Source organism: Pseudophryne corroboree, chromosome 10, assembly GCF_028390025.1.
Source record: "Pseudophryne corroboree isolate aPseCor3 chromosome 10, aPseCor3.hap2, whole genome shotgun sequence".
NCBI classification, from domain to species: Eukaryota; Metazoa; Chordata; class Amphibia; order Anura; family Myobatrachidae; genus Pseudophryne; species Pseudophryne corroboree.
Genome location: NC_086453.1, coordinates 5,336,745 through 5,358,507, shown reverse-complemented (window position 1 = coordinate 5,358,507; position 21,763 = coordinate 5,336,745). Strand labels below are relative to the sequence as shown.

The 21,763-nt window shown below is 48.8% G+C and overlaps 1 protein-coding gene across 1 annotated transcript in view; it reads right to left on the bottom strand.

The window, feature by feature from the left end:
* The window catches only part of HSPG2 (heparan sulfate proteoglycan 2), a 310,894-nt gene extending 289,453 nt beyond the window's left edge, over nt 1-21,441 (bottom strand). The window contains 1 exon segment of the mRNA XM_063942047.1: nt 21,258-21,441. Within this exon segment, the coding sequence (XP_063798117.1) occupies nt 21,258-21,299 (42 nt within the window). The 5' untranslated portion in view covers nt 21,300-21,441.
* Between the last annotated feature and the right edge of the window lie 322 nt (nt 21,442-21,763).

Here is a 21,763-nt window from a genome sequence, read left to right as displayed (position 1 = left end):
ATCATTACTCCTATACCCCGTATCCCGGCTGGTACTAATCACTGCGGTATATCATTACCCCCATACCCCGTATCCCGGCTGGTACTAATCACTGTGGTATATCATTACTCCTATACCCCGTATCCCGGCTGGTACTAATCACTGCAGTATATCATTACCCCCATAACCCGTATCCCGGCAGGTACTCATCACTGCGGTATATCATTACCCCCATACCCCGTATCCCGGCTGCTACTAATCACTGCGGTATATCATTACCCCCGTATCCCGGCAGGTACTAATCACTGCAGTATATCATTACTCCTATACCCCGTATCCCGGCAGGTACTAATCACTGCAGTATATCATTACTCCTATACCCCGTATCCCGGCTGGTACTAATCACTGCGGTATATCATTACTCCTATACCCCGTATCCCGGCAGGTACTAATCACTGCAGTATATCATTACTCCTATACCCCATATCCCGGCTGGTACTAATCACTGCAGTATATCATTACCCCCATACCCCGTATCCCGGCAGGTACTAATCACTGCGGTATATCATTACTCCTATACCCCATATCCCGGCTGGTACTAATCACTGCAGTATATCATTACCCCCATACCCCGTATCCCGGCAGGTACTAATCACTGCAGTATATCATTACTCCTATACCCCATATCCCGGCTGGTACTAATCACTGCAGTATATCATTACCCCCATACCCCGTATCCCGGCTGGTACTAATCACTGCGGTATATCATTACTCCTATACCCCGTATCCCGGCTGGTACTAATCACTGCAGTATATCATTACCCCCATACCCCGTATCCCGGCTGGTACTAATCACTGCAGTATATCATTATCCCCATACCCCGTATCCCGGCTGGTACTAATCACTGCGGTATATCATTACCCCCATACCCCGTATCCCGGCAGGTACTAATCACTGCAGTATATCATTACCCCCATACCCCGTATCCCGGCAGGTTCTAATCACTGCAGTATATCATTACCCCCATACCCCGTATCCCGGCTGCTACTAATCACTGCGGTATATCATTACCCCCATACCCCGTATCCCGGCAGGTACTAATCACTGCAGTATATCATTACTCCTATACCCCGTATCCCGGCAGGTACTAATCACTGCAGTATATCATTACTCCTATACCCCGTATCCCGGCTGGTACTAATCACTGCGGTATATCATTACTCCTATACCCCGTATCCCGGCAGGTACTAATCACTGCAGTATATCATTACTCCTATACCCCGTATCCCGGCTGGTACTAATCACTGCAGTATATCATTACCCCCATACCCCGTATGCCGGCAGGTACTAATCACTGCGGTATATCATTACTCCCATACCCCGTATCCCGGCAGGTACTAATCCCTGCAGTATATCATTACTCCTATACCCCGTATCCCGGCTGGTACTAATCACTGCAGTATATCATTACTCCCATACCCCGTATCCCGGCTGGTACTAATCACTGCGGTATATCATTACTCCCATACCCCGTTACTCTGGATAATGATAAACCTGTCACATTCAGTAACTACGGAACAATAAAATCACTTCACACTCAGAAGATCAGATAAAGAATCTGCGGAGAAAATATTTCAGATTCTTAAACATGAAAAGTCAGAAATCATAAAATGTTAGAAAGATTCATGTCTGAGTGTACACGCGAAACATCCCATACTACACACACATCACATACTACACACACACATCACATACTACACACACATCACATACATGTCTGAGTGTACACACGAAACATCCCATACTACACACACATCACATACTACACACACACATCACATACTACACACACACATCACATACTACACACACACATCACATACTACACACACACATCACATACTACACACACACACACATCACATACTAAACACACACATCACATACTACACACACACATCACATACTACACACACATCACATACTACACACACATCACATACTACACACACACATCACATACTACACACACACACATCACATACTACACACACATCACATACATGTCTGAGTGTACACACGAAACATCCCATACTACACACACATCACATACTACACACACACACATCACATACTACACACACACATCACATACTACACACACACATCACATACTACACACACACATCACATACTACACACACACACACACATCACATACTACACACACACACACACACACACACACACATCACATACTACACACACACATCACATACTACACACACATCACATACATGTCTGAGTGTACACACGAAACATCCCATACTACACACACATCACATACTACACACACACATCACATACTACACACACACACATCACATACTACACACACACATCACATACTACACACACACATCACATACTACACACACACACACACATCACATACTACACACACACACACACACACACACACACACACATCACATACTACACACACACATCACATACTACACACACATCACATACATGTCTGAGTGTACACACGAAACATCCCATACTACACACACATCACATACTACACACACACATCACATACTACACACACACACATCACATACTACACACACACATCACATACTACACACACACATCACATACTACACACACACACACACATCACATACTACACACACACACATCACATACTACACACACATCACATACATGTCTGAGTGTACACGCGAAACATCCCATACTACACACACATCACATACTACACACACACATCACATACTACACACACATCACATACTACACACACACACACATCACATACTACACACACACATCACATACTACACACACATCACATACATGTCTGAGTGTACACGCGAAACATCCCATACTACACACACATCACATACTACACACACACATCACATACTACACACACATCACATACTACACACACATCACATACATGTCTGAGTGTACACGCGAAACATCCCATACTACACACACATCACATACTACACACACATCACATACTACACACACATCACATACATGTCTGAGTGTACACGCGAAACATCCCATACTACACACACATCACATACTACACACACACACACACATCACATACTATACACACACACATCACATACATCACATACTACACACACATCACATACTACACACACATCACATACATGTCTGAGTGTACACGCGAAACATCCCATACTACACACACATCACATACTACACACACACATCACATACTACACACACATCACATACATGTCCGATTGTACATACAGAGATGGGACGCATCACATGCAGAAATCTGACAGATCCCTGCACATTGCAGCCTGCATGTGACAAAGAATCAGCCCCATATCCGCAACTCCATCATCCTGACTCTGGTAACACTGACTCCAACATCCATGCTCTGTTACACTGACTCTGTAACCATGACTCCACCATCCTGACTCTGGTAACACTGACTCCAACATCCATGTTCTGTTATACTGACTCTGTAACCATGACTCCATCATCCTGACTCTGGTAACACTGACTCCATCATCCGTGCTCTGTAACACTGACTCTGTAACCCTGACTCCATCATCCATGCTCTGTAACACTGACTCTATAACCATGACTCCATCATCATGACTCTGGTAACACTGACTCCATCATCAATGCTCTGTAACACTGACTCTGTAACCCTGACTCCATCATCTGTGCTCTGTAACACTGACTCTGTAACCCTGACTCCATCATCCATGCTCTGTAACACTGACTCTATAACCATGACTCCATCATCATGACTCTGGTAACACTGACTCCATCATCAATGCTCTGTAACACTGACTCTGTAACCCTGACTCCATCATCTGTGCTCTGTAACACTGACTCTGTAACCCTGACTCCATCATATGTGCTCTGTAACATTGACTCTGTAACCCTGACTCCATCATCCTGACTCTGGTAACTGACTCTGTAATCCTGACTCCATCATCTGTGCTCTGTAACACTGACTCTGTAACCCTGACTCCATCATCTGTGCTCTGTAACACTGACTCTGTAACCCTGACTCCATCATATGTGCTCTGTAACATTGACTCTGTAACCCTGACTCCATCATCCTGACTCTGGTAACTGACTCTGTAATCCTGACTCCATCATCTGTGCTCTGTAACACTGACTCTGTAACCCTGACTCCATCATCCATGCTCTGTAACACTGACTCTATAACCATGACTCCATCATCATGACTCTGGTAACACTGACTCCATCATCAATGCTCTGTAACACTGACTCTGTAACCCTGACTCCATCATCTGTGCTCTGTAACCCTGACTCCATCATCCTGACTCTGGTAACACTGACTCCATCATCCTGACTCTGTAACACTGACTCTGTAACCCTGACTCCATCATATGTGCTCTGTAACACTGACTCTGTAACCCTGACTCCATCATCCTGACTCCGGTAACACTGACTCCAACATCCATGTTCTGTTACACTGACTCTGTAACCATGACTCCATCATCCTGACTCTGGTAACACGGACTCTGTAACCCTGACTCCATCATCCATGCTCTGTAACACTGACTCTATAACCATGACTCCATCATCATGACTCTGGTAACACTGACTCCATCATCCATGCTCTGTAACACTGACTCTGTAACCCTGACTCCATCATCCTGACTCTAACCCTGACTCCATCATCCTGACTCTAACCCTGACTCCATCATCCTGACTCTAACCCTGACTCCATCATCTGTGCTCTGTAACCCTGACTCCATCATCCCTGCTCTGTAACACTGACTCCATCATCTGTGCTCTGTAACACTGACTCCATCATCTGTGCTCTGTAACCCTGACTCCATCATCCCTACTCTGTAACCCTGACTCCATCATCTGTGCAATGTAACACTGACTCCATCATCCACGATCTGTAACATTACCTCCACCATCCTGTTATTCAGAGTTTTTAGCAAACCAAAAAAGTTAGCAACTGGGCAAAACCATGCTGCAATCAAGGTGGGGCAGATGTAACATGTGCAGAGAGAGTAAAGGCCCATACACACTGGGTGATTTTGAGCTGAAAACATCTCACTGTTGGTGTTTTGAGCTGCTCTCAGCTCACAACCGCCCAGTGTGTATGCCCCAGCGGTGAGCGCTAATGCAAGCTCCCGCTTCATGAACGGCGGGGTGGACGGCTTTCCATAGCGTCCACCAACGCTCTGTACCACCGACCCGTCACCCACGCTCTGTACCACCGACCCGTCACCCACGCTCTGTACCACCGACCCGTCACCCACGCTCTGTACCACCGACCCGTCACCCACGCTCTGTACCACCGACCCGTCACCCACGCTCTGTACCACCGACCCGTCACCCACGCTCTGTACCACCGACCCGTCACCCACGCTCTGTACCACCGACCCGTCACCCACGCTCTGTACCACCGACCCGTCACCCACGCTCTGTACCACCGACCCGTCACCCACGCTCTGTACCACCGACTCCGTCACCCACGCTCTGTAACACTGACTCCGTCACCCACGCTATGTAACACGGACTCCGTCTCCCACTCTCTGTAACACTGACTCCGTCACCCACGCTCTGTAACACTGACTCCATCATCCGAACGCCTCTCTATATATACGGATTTGGCATCTAATACATTTCTCTGTGAATGAGGACTTTGTGTTAGGTTTATAAGTTTTTCCTATATGGGGCATTCAGCTGAGAGGGTGACAGAACCCCCTCCTCTCTCCTGTGGAATCTCTGAGATACAGACAATGAAGGCTTACAGTAGTATGTTAGAACGAGTTGGGACTGGTGGGAGTGGGTGTGGGTGGGTGACTGCTCTCCCTAAGGTGCTATTCACATATACAAATAACCGTGAGGTCAGGGGTCAGACCTCTGTAACACACGGCCTGTGAGAGAGTCAGGAAGCGCTCACTGCTCTGGGGTCATTTGTTCAATTTCCACCAGGGCTCCATCTGTGCAGAGTTTGTACCTTCTCCCTTGGTTTGGCATGTATGCCCTAGGTGCCTTCCGCAGGATAAAATATATAGGTAGGTTTACTGGCTACTGACAAAAACAGAACCTTAATGTGTCTCTGCTCACGTGTATCCTTGTATGTATGTATAGATGCGGCCTTCCTTATCTAGCCTCCGTACGTAATGAAACAGCCACCAGCTAACGTGCAACTCGGCCAGCATTGATCTCGATCATCTTTTCCCCAAAAATGGGTCTTATTCGCATTGCAATACGTATCAGACGCACAAGCAGTCTCTGCTGATTACAGATATATGCGGCATGCCTATATTCTGTGTGCGACCGCGAAAGAGTCTGCATATGTAATGCTACGTTACAGTGTCAGTAATAGGATATGCTGCATGTGTATATACTGTGTGTGACTGTAGCTGTATCTGCATATGTAATGCTACGTTACAGTGTCAATAATAGGATATGCTGCATGTGCATATTCTGTGTGTGACTGCGGCTGTATCTGCATATGTAATGCTACGTTACAGTGTCAGTAATAGGATATGCTGCATGTGTATATACTGTGTGTGACTGCGGCTGTATCTGCATATGTAATGCTATGTTACAGTGTCAGTAATAGGATATGCTGCATGTGTATATACTGTGTGTGACTGCGGCTGTATCTGCATATGTAATGCTACATTACAGTGTCAGTAATAGAATATGCTGCATGTGTATATACTGTGTGTGACTGCGGCTGTATCTGCATTTGTAATGCTACGTTACGGTGTCAGTAATAGGATATGCTGCATGTGTATATTCTGTGTGTGTGACTGCGGCTGTATCTGCATTTGTAATGCTACATTACAGTGTCAGTAATAGGAAATGCTGCATGTGTATATACTGTGTGTGACTGCGGCAAGTGCTGCATGTGTATATACTGTATGTGACTGCGGCTGTATCTGCATACGTAATGCTATTTTACAGTGTCAGTAATAGGAAATGCTGCATGTGTATATTCTGTGTGTGACTGCGGCTGTATCTGCATACGTAATGCTACATTACAGTGTCAGTAAAAGGATATGCGGCATGTGTATATACTGTGTGTGACTGCAGCTGTATCAGCATATGTAATGCTGCGTTACAGTGTCAGTAATAGGAAGTGCTGCATGTGTATATTCTGTGTGTGACTGCGGCTGTATCTGCATATGTAATGCTATGTTACAGTGTCAGTAATAGGATATGCTGCATGTGTATATACTGTGTGTGACTGCGGCTGTATCTGCATATGTAATGCTATGTTACAGTGTCAGTAATAGGATATGCTGCATGTGTATATACTGTGTGTGACTGCGGCTGTATCTGCATATGTTACAGTGTCAGTAATAGGAAGTGCTGCATGTGTATATTCTGTGTGTGACTGCGGCTGTATCTGCATATGTAATGCTGCGTTACACTGTCAGTAATAGAATATGCTGCGTGTGTATATATTCTGTGCGTGACTGCGGCTGTATCTGCATATGTAATGCTATGTTACAGTGTCAGTAATAGGATATGCTGCATGTGTATATACTGTGTGTGACTGCGGCTGTATCTGCATATGTTACAGTGTCAGTAATAGGAAGTGCTGCATGTGTATATTCTGTGTGTGACTGCGGCTGTATCTGCATATGTAATGCTATGTTACAGTGTCAGTAATAGAATATGCTGCGTGTGTATATATTCTGTGCGTGACTGCGGCTGTATCTGCATACGTAATGCTACATTACAGTGTCAGTAAAAGGATATGCGGCATGTGTATAATCTGTGTGCGACTGCGGCTGTATCTGCATACGTAATGCTACATTACAGTGTCAGTAAAAGGATATGCTGCTTGTGTATATACTGTGTGCGACTGCGGCTGTATCTGTAAACGTAATGCTACGTTACAGTGCCAGTAATAGGATATGCTGCATTTGTATATTCTGTGTGTGACTGCGGCTGTATATGAATACGTAATGCTATGTTACAGTGTCAGTAATAGGATATGCTGCATGTGTATATTCTGTGTGCGTCTGCGGCTATATCTGCATACGTAACGCTACGTTACAGTGTCAATAATAGGATATGCTGCATGTGTATATTCTGTGTGTGACTGCAGCTGTATCTGTATATGTAATGCTACGTTACAGTGTCAGTAATAGGATATGCTGCATGTGAATATTCTGTGTGTGACTGCGGCTGTATCTGCATATGTAATGCTGCATTACAGTGTCAGTAAGAGGATATGCTGCATGTGCATATTCTGTGTGTGACTTCGGCTGTATCTGCATACGTAATGCTATGTTACAGTATCAGTAATAAGCGGTGGTGCAAGCAGAAAACAATTCTTAGTGGTACTGTGTGCACCAAAAAATAGGTGTGGCCACATGCCGCGTGGCCAATTAAAATGGGGGCATGATATACATATGACCCCAGTAGTGCCAGATACACACATGCCCCCACAGGGCCAGATACACACATGCCCCCACAGGGCCAGATACACACATGCCCCCACAGGGCCAGATACACACATGCCCCCACAGGGCCAGATACACACATGCCCCACAGGGCCAGATACACACATGCCCCACAGTGCCAGATACACACATGCCCCCACAGGGCCAGATACACACATGCCCCCACAGGGCCAGATACACACATGCCCCCACAGGGCCAGATACACACATGCCCCCACAGGGCCAGATACACACATGCCCCACAGGGCCAGATACACACATGCCCCCCAGGGCCAGATACACACATGCCCCAGATACACACATGCCCCCACAGGGCCAGATAAACACATGCCCCCACAGGGCCAGATACACACATGCCCCCACAGGGCCAGATACACACATGCCCCCACAGGGCCAGATACACACATGCCCCAGATACACACATGCCCCCACAGGACCAGATACACACATGCCTCACAGTGCCAGATACACACATGCCCCACAGTGCCAGATACACACATGCCCCCACAGGGCCAGATACACACATGCCCCCACAGGGCCAGATACACACATGCCCCCACAGGGCCAGATACACACATGCCCCCACAGGGCCAGATACACACATGCCCCCACAGGGCCAGATACACACATGCCCCCACAGGGCCAGATACACACATGCCCCCACAGGGCCAGATACACACATGCCCCCACAGGGCCAGATACACACATGCCCCAGATACACACATGCCCCCACAGTGCCAGATACACACATGCCCCAGATACACACATGCCCCCACAGTGCCAGATACACACATGCCCCCAAAGTGCCAGATACACACATGCCCCCACAGGGCCAGATACACACATGCCCCCACAGGGCCAGATACACACATGCCCCCACAGGGCCAGATACACACATGCCCCCACAGGGCCAGATACACACATGCCCCCACAGGGCCAGATACACACATGCCCCAGATACACACATGCCCCCACAGTGCCAGATACACACATGCCCCAGATACACACATGCCCCCACAGTGCCAGATACACACATGCCCCCAAAGTGCCAGATACACACATGCCCCCACAGGGCCAGATACACACATGCCCCCACAGGGCCAGATACACACATGCCCCAGATACACACATGCCCCCACAGTGCCAGATACACACATGCCCCCAAAGTGCCAGATACACACATGCCCCCACAGGGCCAGATACACACATGCCCCCACAGGGCCAGATACACACATGCCCCCACAGGGCCAGATACACACATGCCCCCACAGGGCCAGATACACACATGCCCCAGATACACACATGCCCCCACAGGACCAGATACACACATGCCCCCACAGGGCTAGATACACACATGCCCCCACAGGGCCAGATACACACATGCCCCCACAGGGCCAGATACACACATGCCCCCACAGGGCCAGATACACACATGCCCCACAGGACCAGATACACACATGCCCCCACAGGGCCAGATACACACATGCCCCCACAGGGCCAGATACACACATGCCCCCACAGGGCCAGATACACACATGCCCCAGATACACACATGCCCCCACAGGGCCAGATACACACATGCCCCAGATACACACATGCCCCCACAGTGCCAGATACACACATGCCCCCACAGGGCCAGATACACACATGCCCCCACAGGGCCAGATACACACATGCCCCCACAGGGCCAGATACACACATGCCCCCACAGGGCCAGATACACACATGCCCCCACAGGGCCAGATACACACATGCCCCCACAGGGCCAGATACACACATGCCCCCACAGGGCCAGATACACACATGCCCCCACAGGGCCAGATACACACATGCCCCCACAGTGGAGATTCTCTGCACAGGTCGGTGTAATATGAAGGCTCCCCTCATATATGGATAAAGGCGACTAAACTGGCTGTATTTGCAGGAGGCCTGGCTTACTACCTTATGCTAATACCAGTATCCATACAGCTTCAAGCGGAAAGCTGCTCCGCCTACTGTATGTCTGTCCATACCCGCAACTGGCATCATGACGCAGGTGTGTGCGCTGTGTAACTACACGTATGACGCAGGGGTGCCCGCTGTGTAACTACACGTATGACGCAGGGGTGCGCGCTGTGTAACTACACGTATGACGCAGGGGTGCGCGCTGTGTAACTACACGTATGACGCAGGGGTGCGCGCTGTGTAACTACACGTATGACGCAGGGGTGCGCGCTGTGTAACTACACGTATGACGCAGGGGTGCGCGCTGTGTAACTACACGTATGACGCAGGGGTGCGCGCTGTGTAACTACACGTATGACGCAGGGGTGCGCGCTGTGTAACTACACGTATGACGCAGGGGTGCGCACTGTGTAACTACATGTATGACGCGGGGGTGTGCGCTGTGTAACTACACGTATGATGCGGGGGTGCGCGCTGTGTAATTACACGTATGACGCGGGGGGGTGTGCTGTGTAACTACACGTATGACGCGGGGGTGCACGCTGTGTAACTACATGTATGACGCAGGTGTGTGCGCTGCGTAACTACATGTATGAGGCGGGGGTGCGCGCTGTGTAACTACACGTATGACGCGGGGGTGCGCGCTGTGTAACTACACGTATGACGCGGGGGTGTGTGCTGTGTAACTACACATATGACGCGGGGGTGTGCGCTGTGTAACTACATGTATGACGCAGGGGTGTGCACTGTGTAACTACATGTATGACGCAGGTGTGTGCGCTGGGGTGATACAGTGGGCAATAAGACATTATATTACACCCTCCCCCCCAGCAGGACACGGATATCACGCCCCGGCCGGTCGGCCACCAGGATAACGCCAGGAAGATGATCTCATCTGGAGGAAGTCTCCTCAGCAGATTCCTGCTCTGCACAATTTCCATCCGCTTATGGGGGAGAGGTAGCAAACAATGGAAGGAAATAAAGCGGAGACCCTGCCCATAGCAACCAGTTTCTGGCTGTCATTTTATAGACCAGGGCTGGCCAAACCGGTCCTCGAGATCTAGCAACAGTTCATGTTTTCCAGGTCTCCTGGAGATCTGTAGCATGGTCAGTTAGGAATGAATGCAGCACATCTTATTAGTAATGACTATACCTGTGCACCAGCTAGGAGGTCTGGAAAATGTGACCTGTTGGTAGATCTCGAGGACTGGTTTGGCCAGCTCTGATATAGACCATGCTGGGTAAATGACAGCTAGAAGTGTATGGGTTGCTATGGGCAACTCCTCCGCTTTATCTTTTATCTCCCGTATATGCCGCTGTATACCTACTTTACAGTATGCTAGAATAAATCACATTACATACATGTATCAGTCTACACCGCACACACCCTTGTCACGCTGTACCCAGCAGCAGGGCCACCTGGAGAAGGCTGACCGTCAATAGGACAACTACTATTTATTTTTTTAATGTTTTTGGTGTCGTTTTTGCATAACATGACCAGAAACCCCAATTAGGGACCGTGCTAGAGAAATGATATCCAGCAGCCGATTCTGTATTCTATCTCTCTGGTGAGATGCTCTGCAATGTATGAATGCTGCGGGCGAGGCTCTGCAGACCATGGTGGTCATTCCGAGGTGATCGCTCGCTAGCAGTTTTTAGCAGCCGTGCAAACGCTAGGCCGCCGCCCACTGGGAGTGTATCTTAGCAGAAGTGCGAACGAAAGGATCGCAGAGCGTCTACAAACTTTTTTGTGTAGTTTCAGAGTAGCTCAAAACGTACTCAGCGCTTTCAATCACTTCAGACTGTTCAGTTCCTGTTTTGATATCACAAACACACCCTGCGTTCGCCCAGCCACGCCTGCGTTTTTCCTGGCACGCCTGCAATTTTTTCACCACTCCCTGAAAACGGTCAGTTGACACCCAGAAACGCCCTCTTCATGTCAATCACTCTGCGGCTGCCTGTGCGACTGAAAAGCTTCGCTACACCTTGTGTGAAACTGCATCGTTCGTTGTAATAGTACGCTGCACATGCGCATTGCGCCGCATGCACAGAAGTGCCTTTTTTTCCTTAATCGCAGCGAACATTTTCAGCTAGCGATCAACTCGGAATGACCCCCATTGAAAGAATGAGAGCAGTAATGTGCTGCAGCTTAATGATTACACAGGGAACTCCTTTCATCTGCGCTCACTCAATCCACTCCTCAAATAGAGCTCCCTGGCTGGGCGGCTGTGTCAGGGCAGGGGGTAATTAGGAGGACCCTCCTCATTCCACAACACCTGGCTGAGTGGTCACTGGTCCCAGCACATTACCATCAGTACGGTTCAGCTGTTGGCCCGGCAGCGACATGAACAGTCATATTAACAGACAACAGGAAAAAGGTTAGAGTGCAAGCTCTTGGAGCAAGGAAACCCTGGCCCTGATTCAGAGGACACAGGCCTTTTGCCACTACAGCATCCGCATCTTTCTGCAAATGCTGCGACCGATTCTCAGCCTACTGAGACGCCACCGGCAGCAGCGCTATTCCGTCGCAGCGTGTACTAAGACGCACCATCTGTTGCAGCAACGGAAATTGCACTTACCCTATGGAAAGCATAATGGGGCAGATGTACTAAGCATTAAGTGATAAAGCAGTGACAAGTGCACGGTGATAACGCACCAGCCAATCAGCTCCTAACTGTCAGGCTTAATACACCTGCCCCAATGTCGCTGTCTGAGCGTGGCCGCCTGTGTCAGTGCAAGAGCGTCTGTGGATGCAGTCGCTGACAGCAACACGCCCGCCCATGGCTAGCCACCCCCGAACTACATCACTACAAGAAATGGGCGATATGCATGATATATAGCTATATACAGTATACAGTGGTGCCAGCTGCGATCTATAGCTATATACAGTATATAGTGGTGCAGCTGCGATCTATAGCTATATACAGTATATAGTGGTGCAGCTGCGATCTATGGCTATATACAGTATATAGTGGTGCCAGCTGCGATCTATAGCTATATACTGTATATAGTGGTGCAGCTGCGATCTATAGCTATATACAGTATATAGTGGTGCAGCTGCGATCTATGGCTATATACAGTATATAGTGGTGCCAGCTGCGATCTATAGCTATATACAGTATATAGTGGTGCCAGCTGCGATCTATAGCTATATACAGTATATAGTGGTGCAGCTGCGATCTATAGCTATATACAGTATATAGTGGTGCAGCGGCGATCTATGGCTATATACAGTATACAGTGGTGCCAGCTGCGATCTATAGCTATATACAGTATACAGTGGTGCCAGCTGCGATCTATAGCTATATACAGTATATAGTGGTGCAGCTGCGATCTATAGCTATATACAGTATATAGTGGTGCAGCTGCGATCTATAGCTATATACAGTATACAGTGGTGCAGCTGCGATCTATAGCTATATACAGTATATAGTGGTGCCAGCTGCGATCTATAGCTATATACAGTATACAGTGGTGCCAGCTGCGATCTATAGCTATATACAGTATATAGTGGTGCAGCTGCGATCTATAGCTATATACAGTATACAGTGGTGCAGCTGCGATCTATAGCTATATACAGTATACAGTGGTGCAGCTGCGATCTATAGCTATATACAGTATACAGTGGTGCAGCTGCGATCTATAGCTATATACAGTATATAGTGGTGCCAGCTGCGATCTATAGCTATATACAGTATATAGTGGTGCCAGCTGCGATCTATAGCTATATACAGTATATAGTGGTGCAGCTGCGATCTATAGCTATATACAGTATATAGTGGTGCAGCTGCGATCTATGGCTATATACAGTATATAGTGGTGCCAGCTGCGATCTATAGCTATATACAGTATATAGTGGTGCAGCTGCGATCTATGGCTATATACAGTATATAGTGGTGCAGCTGCGATCTATAGCTATATACAGTATATAGTGGTGCAGCTGCGATCTATAGCTATATACAGTATATAGTGGTGCAGCTGCGATCTATAGCTATATACAGTATACAGTGGTGCCAGCTGCGATCTATAGCTATATACAGTATATAGTGGTGCAGCTGCGATCTATAGCTATATACAGTATATAGTGGTGCAGCTGCGATCTATAGCTATATACAGTATACAGTGGTGCCAGCTGCGATCTATAGCTATATACAGTATATAGTGGTGCAGCTGCGATCTATGGCTATATACAGTATATAGTGGTGCCAGCTGCGATCTATAGCTATATACAGTATACAGTGGTGCCAGCTGCGATCTATAGCTATATACAGTATACAGTGGTGCCAGCTGCGATCTATAGCTATATACAGTATATAGTGGTGCAGCTGCGATCTATGGCTATATACAGTATATAGTGGTGCCAGCTGCGATCTATAGCTATATACAGTATACAGTGGTGCAGCTGCGATCTATAGCTATATACAGTATATAGTGGTGCAGCTGCGATCTATGGCTATATACAGTATATAGTGGTGCCAGCTGCGATCTATAGCTATATACTGTATATAGTGGTGCAGCTGCGATCTATAGCTATATACAGTATATAGTGGTGCAGCTGCGATCTATGGCTATATACAGTATATAGTGGTGCCAGCTGCGATCTATAGCTATATACAGTATATAGTGGTGCCAGCTGCGATCTATAGCTATATACAGTATACAGTGGTGCAGCTGCGATCTATAGCTATATACAGTATATAGTGGTGCAGCTGCGATCTATGGCTATATACAGTATATAGTGGTGCCAGCTGCGATCTATAGCTATATACTGTATATAGTGGTGCAGCTGCGATCTATAGCTATATACAGTATATAGTGGTGCAGCTGCGATCTATGGCTATATACAGTATATAGTGGTGCCAGCTGCGATCTATAGCTATATACAGTATATAGTGGTGCCAGCTGCGATCTATAGCTATATACAGTATATAGTGGTGCAGCTGCGATCTATAGCTATATACAGTATATAGTGGTGCAGCGGCGATCTATGGCTATATACAGTCTACAGTGGTGCCAGCTGCGATCTATAGCTATATACAGTATACAGTGGTGCCAGCTGCGATCTATAGCTATATACAGTATACAGTGGTGCCAGCTGCGATCTATAGCTATATACAGTATACAGTGGTGCCAGCTGCGATCTATAGCTATATACAGTATATAGTGGTGCAGCTGCGATCTATAGCTATATACAGTATATAGTGGTGCAGCTGCGATCTATAGCTATATACAGTATACAGTGGTGCAGCTGCGATCTATAGCTATATACAGTATATAGTGGTGCCAGCTGCGATCTATAGCTATATACAGTATACAGTGGTGCCAGCTGCGATCTATAGCTATATACAGTATACAGTGGTGCAGCTGCGATCTATGGCTATATACAGTATACAGTGGTGCAGCTGCGATCTATGGCTATATACAGTATATAGTGGTGCCAGCTGCGATCTATGGCTATATACAGTATATAGTGGTGCCAGCTGCGATCTAGAGCTATATACAGTATATAGTGGTGCCAGCTGCGATCTATGGCTATATACAGTATATAGTGGTGCCAGCTGCGATCTATAGCTATATACAGTATACAGTGGTGCAGCTGCGATCTATAGCTATATACAGTATACAGTGGTGCAGCTGCGATCTATAGCTATATACAGTATATAGTGGTGCCAGCTGCGATCTATGGCTATATACAGTATATAGTGGTGCCAGCTGTGATATATGCATCCTATGTTGCTGCTAAACAGTCACCTATATAGGCAGTGAACCGAGTCAGAGAAAGGAAAACTAGCACATGCCATGCTGGAGCTTGTAGTACCACGACAGCTGGATAAGCACTGCATACTTCTGGTTTACACCAATTAAAGTGACGGAAGCGCCAGGCTCCAGGGTCCGAGCAATACTAACCCCGCAGCTGTTGGGGGTTTCAGAGTGACACAATAACAGGATCTGAGACGGACGGGAAGTACAATAAACCGTGTATCCCGCGATATATATATATATATATATATATATATATATATATATATATATATATATATATATATATATATATATATATATATATATATATATATATATATACACCCCGTCTCCTCCCTGGCAGGTCCTGTGGAATTCACAGCCAGCTATTTATACACTCCCGTTATTCTGAGACACAAATATTCCACCGAGATGGTCACACATTAAATCAGTAATGTGGACGGAACAGTCTGTACATACACACCAACCACTGTAAATGGTTCTATCTCCAGGAGGAACCACTGCATACAGAATCAAAGCAATAACATCACCACTGATTGCATTTTCATGTTTGGCACGTGAGCTTGCAATCTGGAGAATGTCCGTGATCCTAAACAGGCCAGGTTTTCCAGATCTCAGAAAGAGAGGGTGCATCATATGCCAGACTTGTGTTTTCACAAATCAGGGTATTAGTAACAATCCTCACCGAGTACTAAAATATAATATACTTAATATCACGTGACAAATACTCAGTGTTTATTCCACAGGATACAATCCACTGTGTGTGATAATATCTACATGATTCCACAGCCTGCAGCCTCTGTTATCAGCCGGGAAGGTAAGCAATCCTCTCCTGCAGGACGTTATCAGTCTTTTACATCACGTTACAGGAATTCCGGCCCACCCCTCCCTGTAACACCTCGTTAGGCCATTGATAATTTAGGGCATTGGTTTATACACAGCCCCCCCCCCAGGCAATCCTGTGAAGGGTCACCAGTTTGGAGAGGGGAGGAGCAGGTGGGTCACATTTAATGATTAGGTTGTAATGAAATTTTAGGGTTTCGCCATGGCATCGTAATGGGGTTGAGGTCTGTACTGGGGGGGGGGTGTAATTCAGACATGGTCGCACGCAGGCGTTTTTTTTGCAGCGCTGCGACCAGGTAATCGCCGCCTAAAGGGGAGGGGGTAATCGCTGTGCAGGGGTGCGATCGGCTGTGCAGAACTTGCTCAGCCGCTGCGACGATCCGAGCCGGTGGTGACGTCAGGAACCCTCCCTGGAAACGGCCGGGCACACCTGCGTTTTCCTGCACACGCCCTGAAAACGGTGAGTTGACACCCCCCGGACGGGCTCCTCCTGTCGATCTTTTTGCGTTCGCCGGTGCGAATGCTTTCTTTGTACAGTCTGTTGCTGTCCGGTGAGGTCCGTCGACAGCGACCCATGCACCTGTGCATTGCGGCCCACATGCATGCGCTGTTGAGACCCGATCGCACGGCTGCGAAAAAATGCAGCGTGCGATCGCCCCTAGGTAACTTGCTCCACTACTAAGTTGTAGAATTGAGGCCGCGCGTAAGATCATTGTCGCGTTGCGTGATCCAGCTTACGCCGAGCTGCATTTGTCGTCTCATATTCCTCTAAAATCAAAAGAGGTCCACAGTGGACTAAGTGATTGTAAAGCATCCAGGCCGGGGGCCATCTCCCATCCAAGCCGGGGGCTCTCTCTCATCCAGGCCAGGGGCCATCTCCCATCCAGGCCGGGGGCCCTCTCTCATCCAGGCCAGGGGCCATCTCCCATCCAGGCCAGGCCAGGCCAGGGGCTCTCTCTCATCCAGGCCAGGGGCCATCTCCCATCCAGGCCAGGGGCCATCTCCCATCCAGGCCAGGCCAGGCCAGGGGCTCTCTCTCATCCAGGCCAGGGGCCATCTCCCATCCAGGCCAGGGGCCATCTCCCATCCAGGCCAGGCCAGGCCAGGGGCTCTCTCTCATCCAGGCCAGGGGCCATCTCCCATCCAGGCCAGGGGCCATCTCCCATCCAGGCCAGGCCAGGCCGGGGGCCATCTCTCATCCAGGCCGGGGGCCATCTCCTGGCTACCCTTTAATGACTGGATCAGTGGTCTACTCACTGTTCTCACAACTGCCCGGTTCACAGACGCCGGTAGATCCTCAGGTGTAACCTATGGGGGGGGTTCCGGCCATGGTGCCAGTCTGATCTTTGGGGGAATCTGCCAGGACGTGCGCTCCTGGGAATATTTGCAGCGATCAGTGTTACCCTTTGAGCCTACAAGAAGTTGGTCTGCCTATGGAGTGGAAATGCCCCAATTACCAGGATGGGCAGCGCCAATCGGTTCTGAGACTGTGACAGGTGTCTCCGCCTGGGACTCACACAATGCTGGTGGTCCCGCAGCACAAGGGCGCGCCGCCTAGCCCGCACACCTCCCCCCGTGTCGGTGTATTTTTTGTTGGGTAAATGTCAGATTTCCATGTCATGGCTTGGGGAGAGGATTGCGGATGATGCCACAGACACGACTGCGTCACACGCCAGCACATTGCTAGGTTACCCCACTACCAGTGACTGAGCGACGCAGCACGTGTGTGTGAGACCCGGGAGTGTGTACGTAGGTTACACAGTCACAGAGATACTACTGACGCCATAGACAGGACAGAGTTCCTGCGCGGTCAGCGGGGAATGTCCCGCTATACATCACATGTTCTCATCATTTTCTCCTAATAATGACCGGCTTCCCATAATTGTAATACAGTATATGACATTTCTGTTACACACATGCCAAGCTGGTGACCCTACATGACCTCTGGGCACACGCATGTAGGTGTTACACGTGTAACTGGTAGAAGGCAGGAGAGAGTCTGAGGGCTGAAGACCGGAGGCCCCAAATAACAACTATTTATACTACACACAGGACAACAACAGGGCCTGTCCGTCACAGCCGTGTGCGTGACCAGATATGTGTATTCTATACTGCCCTGCACACACGTGTGACCAGAAATGTACCATGTATGTGTTCTATACTGCCCTGCACACACACGTGTGACCAGATATGTACCATGTATATGTTCTATACTGCCCTGCACACACGTGTGACCAGAAATGTACCATGTATATGTTCTATACTGCCCTGCACACACGTGTGACCAGAAATGTACCATGTATGTGTTCTATACTGCCCTGCACACACACGTGTGACCAGATATGTACCATGTATATGTTCTATACTGCCCTGCACACACGTGTGACCAGAAATGTACCATGTATATGTTCTATACTGCCCTGCACACACGTGTGACCAGAAATGTACCGTGTATGTGTTCTATACTGCCCTGCACACACGTGTGACCAGAAATGTACCATGTATGTGTTCTATACTGCCCTGCCCACACACACGCGTGCATGACCAGGTACTACATGTAAATATTCTACACGTCTCTGCCCACAGGCATGCATATAACATGTATGAATGACAATATCACAGCTCTCTTTATAACCACACGTTATCCTGGGATTTATACTGTACTATACACAGGGAGCGCTGTACATCTCTCCTACACATGTCACAGCTATTACTGGGAGCAGCGTGAGGTAAGTGTGTCAGGGGCAGTGTGAGGTAAGTGTGTGAGGTAAGTGTGTCAGGGGAGCAGTGTGAGGTGAGTGTGTCAGGGGAGCAGGGTGAGGTGAGTGTGTCAGGGGCACGGGGAGCAGTGTGAGGTGAGTGTGTCAGGGGCAGTGTGAGGTAAGTGTGTGAGGTAAGTGTGTCAGGGGAGCAGTGTGAGGTAAGTGTGTCAGGGGAGCAGTGTGAGGTGAGTGTGTCAGGGGAGCAGTGTGAGGTAAGTGTGTCAGGGGAGCAGTGTGAGGTGAGTGTGTCAGAGGTAAGTGTGTCAGGGGAGCAGTGTGAGGTGAGTGTGTCAGGGGAGCAGTGTGTCAGGGGAGCAGTGTGAGGTGAGTGTGTCAGGGGAGCAGTGTGAGGTGAGTGTGTCAGGGGAGCAGTGTGAGGTGAGTGTGTCAGGGGCAGTGTGAGGTAAGTGTGTCAGGGGAGCAGTGTGAGTTAAGTGTGTCAGGGGAGCAGTGTGAGGTGAGTGTGTCAGGGGAGCAGTGTGAGGTAAGTGTGTCAGGGGAGCAGTGTGAGGTGTCAGGGGAGCAGTGTGAGGTGTCAGGGGAGCAGTGTGAGGTGAGTGTGTCAGGGGAGCAGTGTGAGGTGAGTGTGTCAGGGGAGCAGTGTGAGGTAAGTGTGTCAGGGGAGCAGTGTGAGGTGTCAGGGGAGCAGTGTGAGGTGAGTGTGTCAGGGGAGCAGTGTGAGGTGAGTGTGTCAGGGGAGCAGTGTGAGGTGAGTGTGTCAGGGGAGCAGTGTGAGGTAAGTGTGTCAGGGGCAGTGTGAGGTAAGTGTGTCAGGGGAGCAGTGTGAGGTGAGTGTGTCAGGGGAGCAGTGTGAGGTGAGTGTGTCAGGGGAGCAGTGTGAGGTGAGTGTGTCAGGGGAGCAGTGTGAGGTAAGTGTGTCAGGGGAGCAGTGTGAGGTGAGTGTGTCAGGGGAGCAGTGTGAGGTAAGTGTGTCAGGGGAGCAGTGTGAGGTAAGTGTGTCAGGGGCACTGTGAGGTAAGTGTGTCAGGGGAGCAGTGTGAGGTGAGTGTGTCAGGGGAGCAGTGTGAGGTAAGTGTGTCAGGGGAGCAGTGTGAGGTGAGTGTGTCAGGGGAGCAGTGTGAGGTGAGTGTGTCAGGGGAGCAGTGTGAGGTAAGTGTGTCAGGGGAGCAGTGTGAGGTAAGTGTGTCAGGGGAGCAGTGTGAGGTAAGTGTGTCAGGGGAGCAGTGTGAGGTGAGTGTGTCAGGAGCAGTGTGAGGTGAGTGTGTCAGGGGAGCAGTGTGAGGTAAGTGTGTCAGGGGAGCAGTGTGAGGTGAGTGTGTCAGGGGAGCAGTGTGAGGTAAGTGTGTCAGGGGAGCAGTGTGAGGTAAGTGTGTCAGGGGAGCAGTGTGAGGTGAGTGTGTCAGGAGCAGTGTGAGGTGAGTGTGTCAGGGGCACGGGGAGCAGTGTGAGGGGCACGGGGATCGGGCGGCGGGTGACCCGCGGGTGACTGACCTGTAGTAGCAGTAGCAGCAGCCCCGGCCTCATGTGTCCCATGCTGGGCTCCTGTAACGTCCGCTCCCCGAGGAAAGCTCCAGCCGACAACGTGCAGCCACTTCCTCCCGCACTCTGCACCGACTGACTGACTGCTCCCAGCAATCCCGGCCTGGAGGAATGTGACAGCAGCGGGAGGAGGGGGAGGACCTGAGGAGAATGCCGGGGCTGCACTGACACCAGCCGGCTGTATACTGTATACTGTATTTATATACTCCTTACTCACCCCTATATACTGTATATATACACTCACTCACTCACCCCCTATATACTGTAAATATACTCCTCACTCACCCCCTATATACTGTATATATACACTCACTCACCCCCTATATACTGTATATATACACTCACTCACCCTCTATATACTGTAAATATACTCCTCACTCACCCCCTATATACTGTATATATACACTCACTCACCCCTATATACTGTAAATATACTCCTCACTCACCCTCTATATACT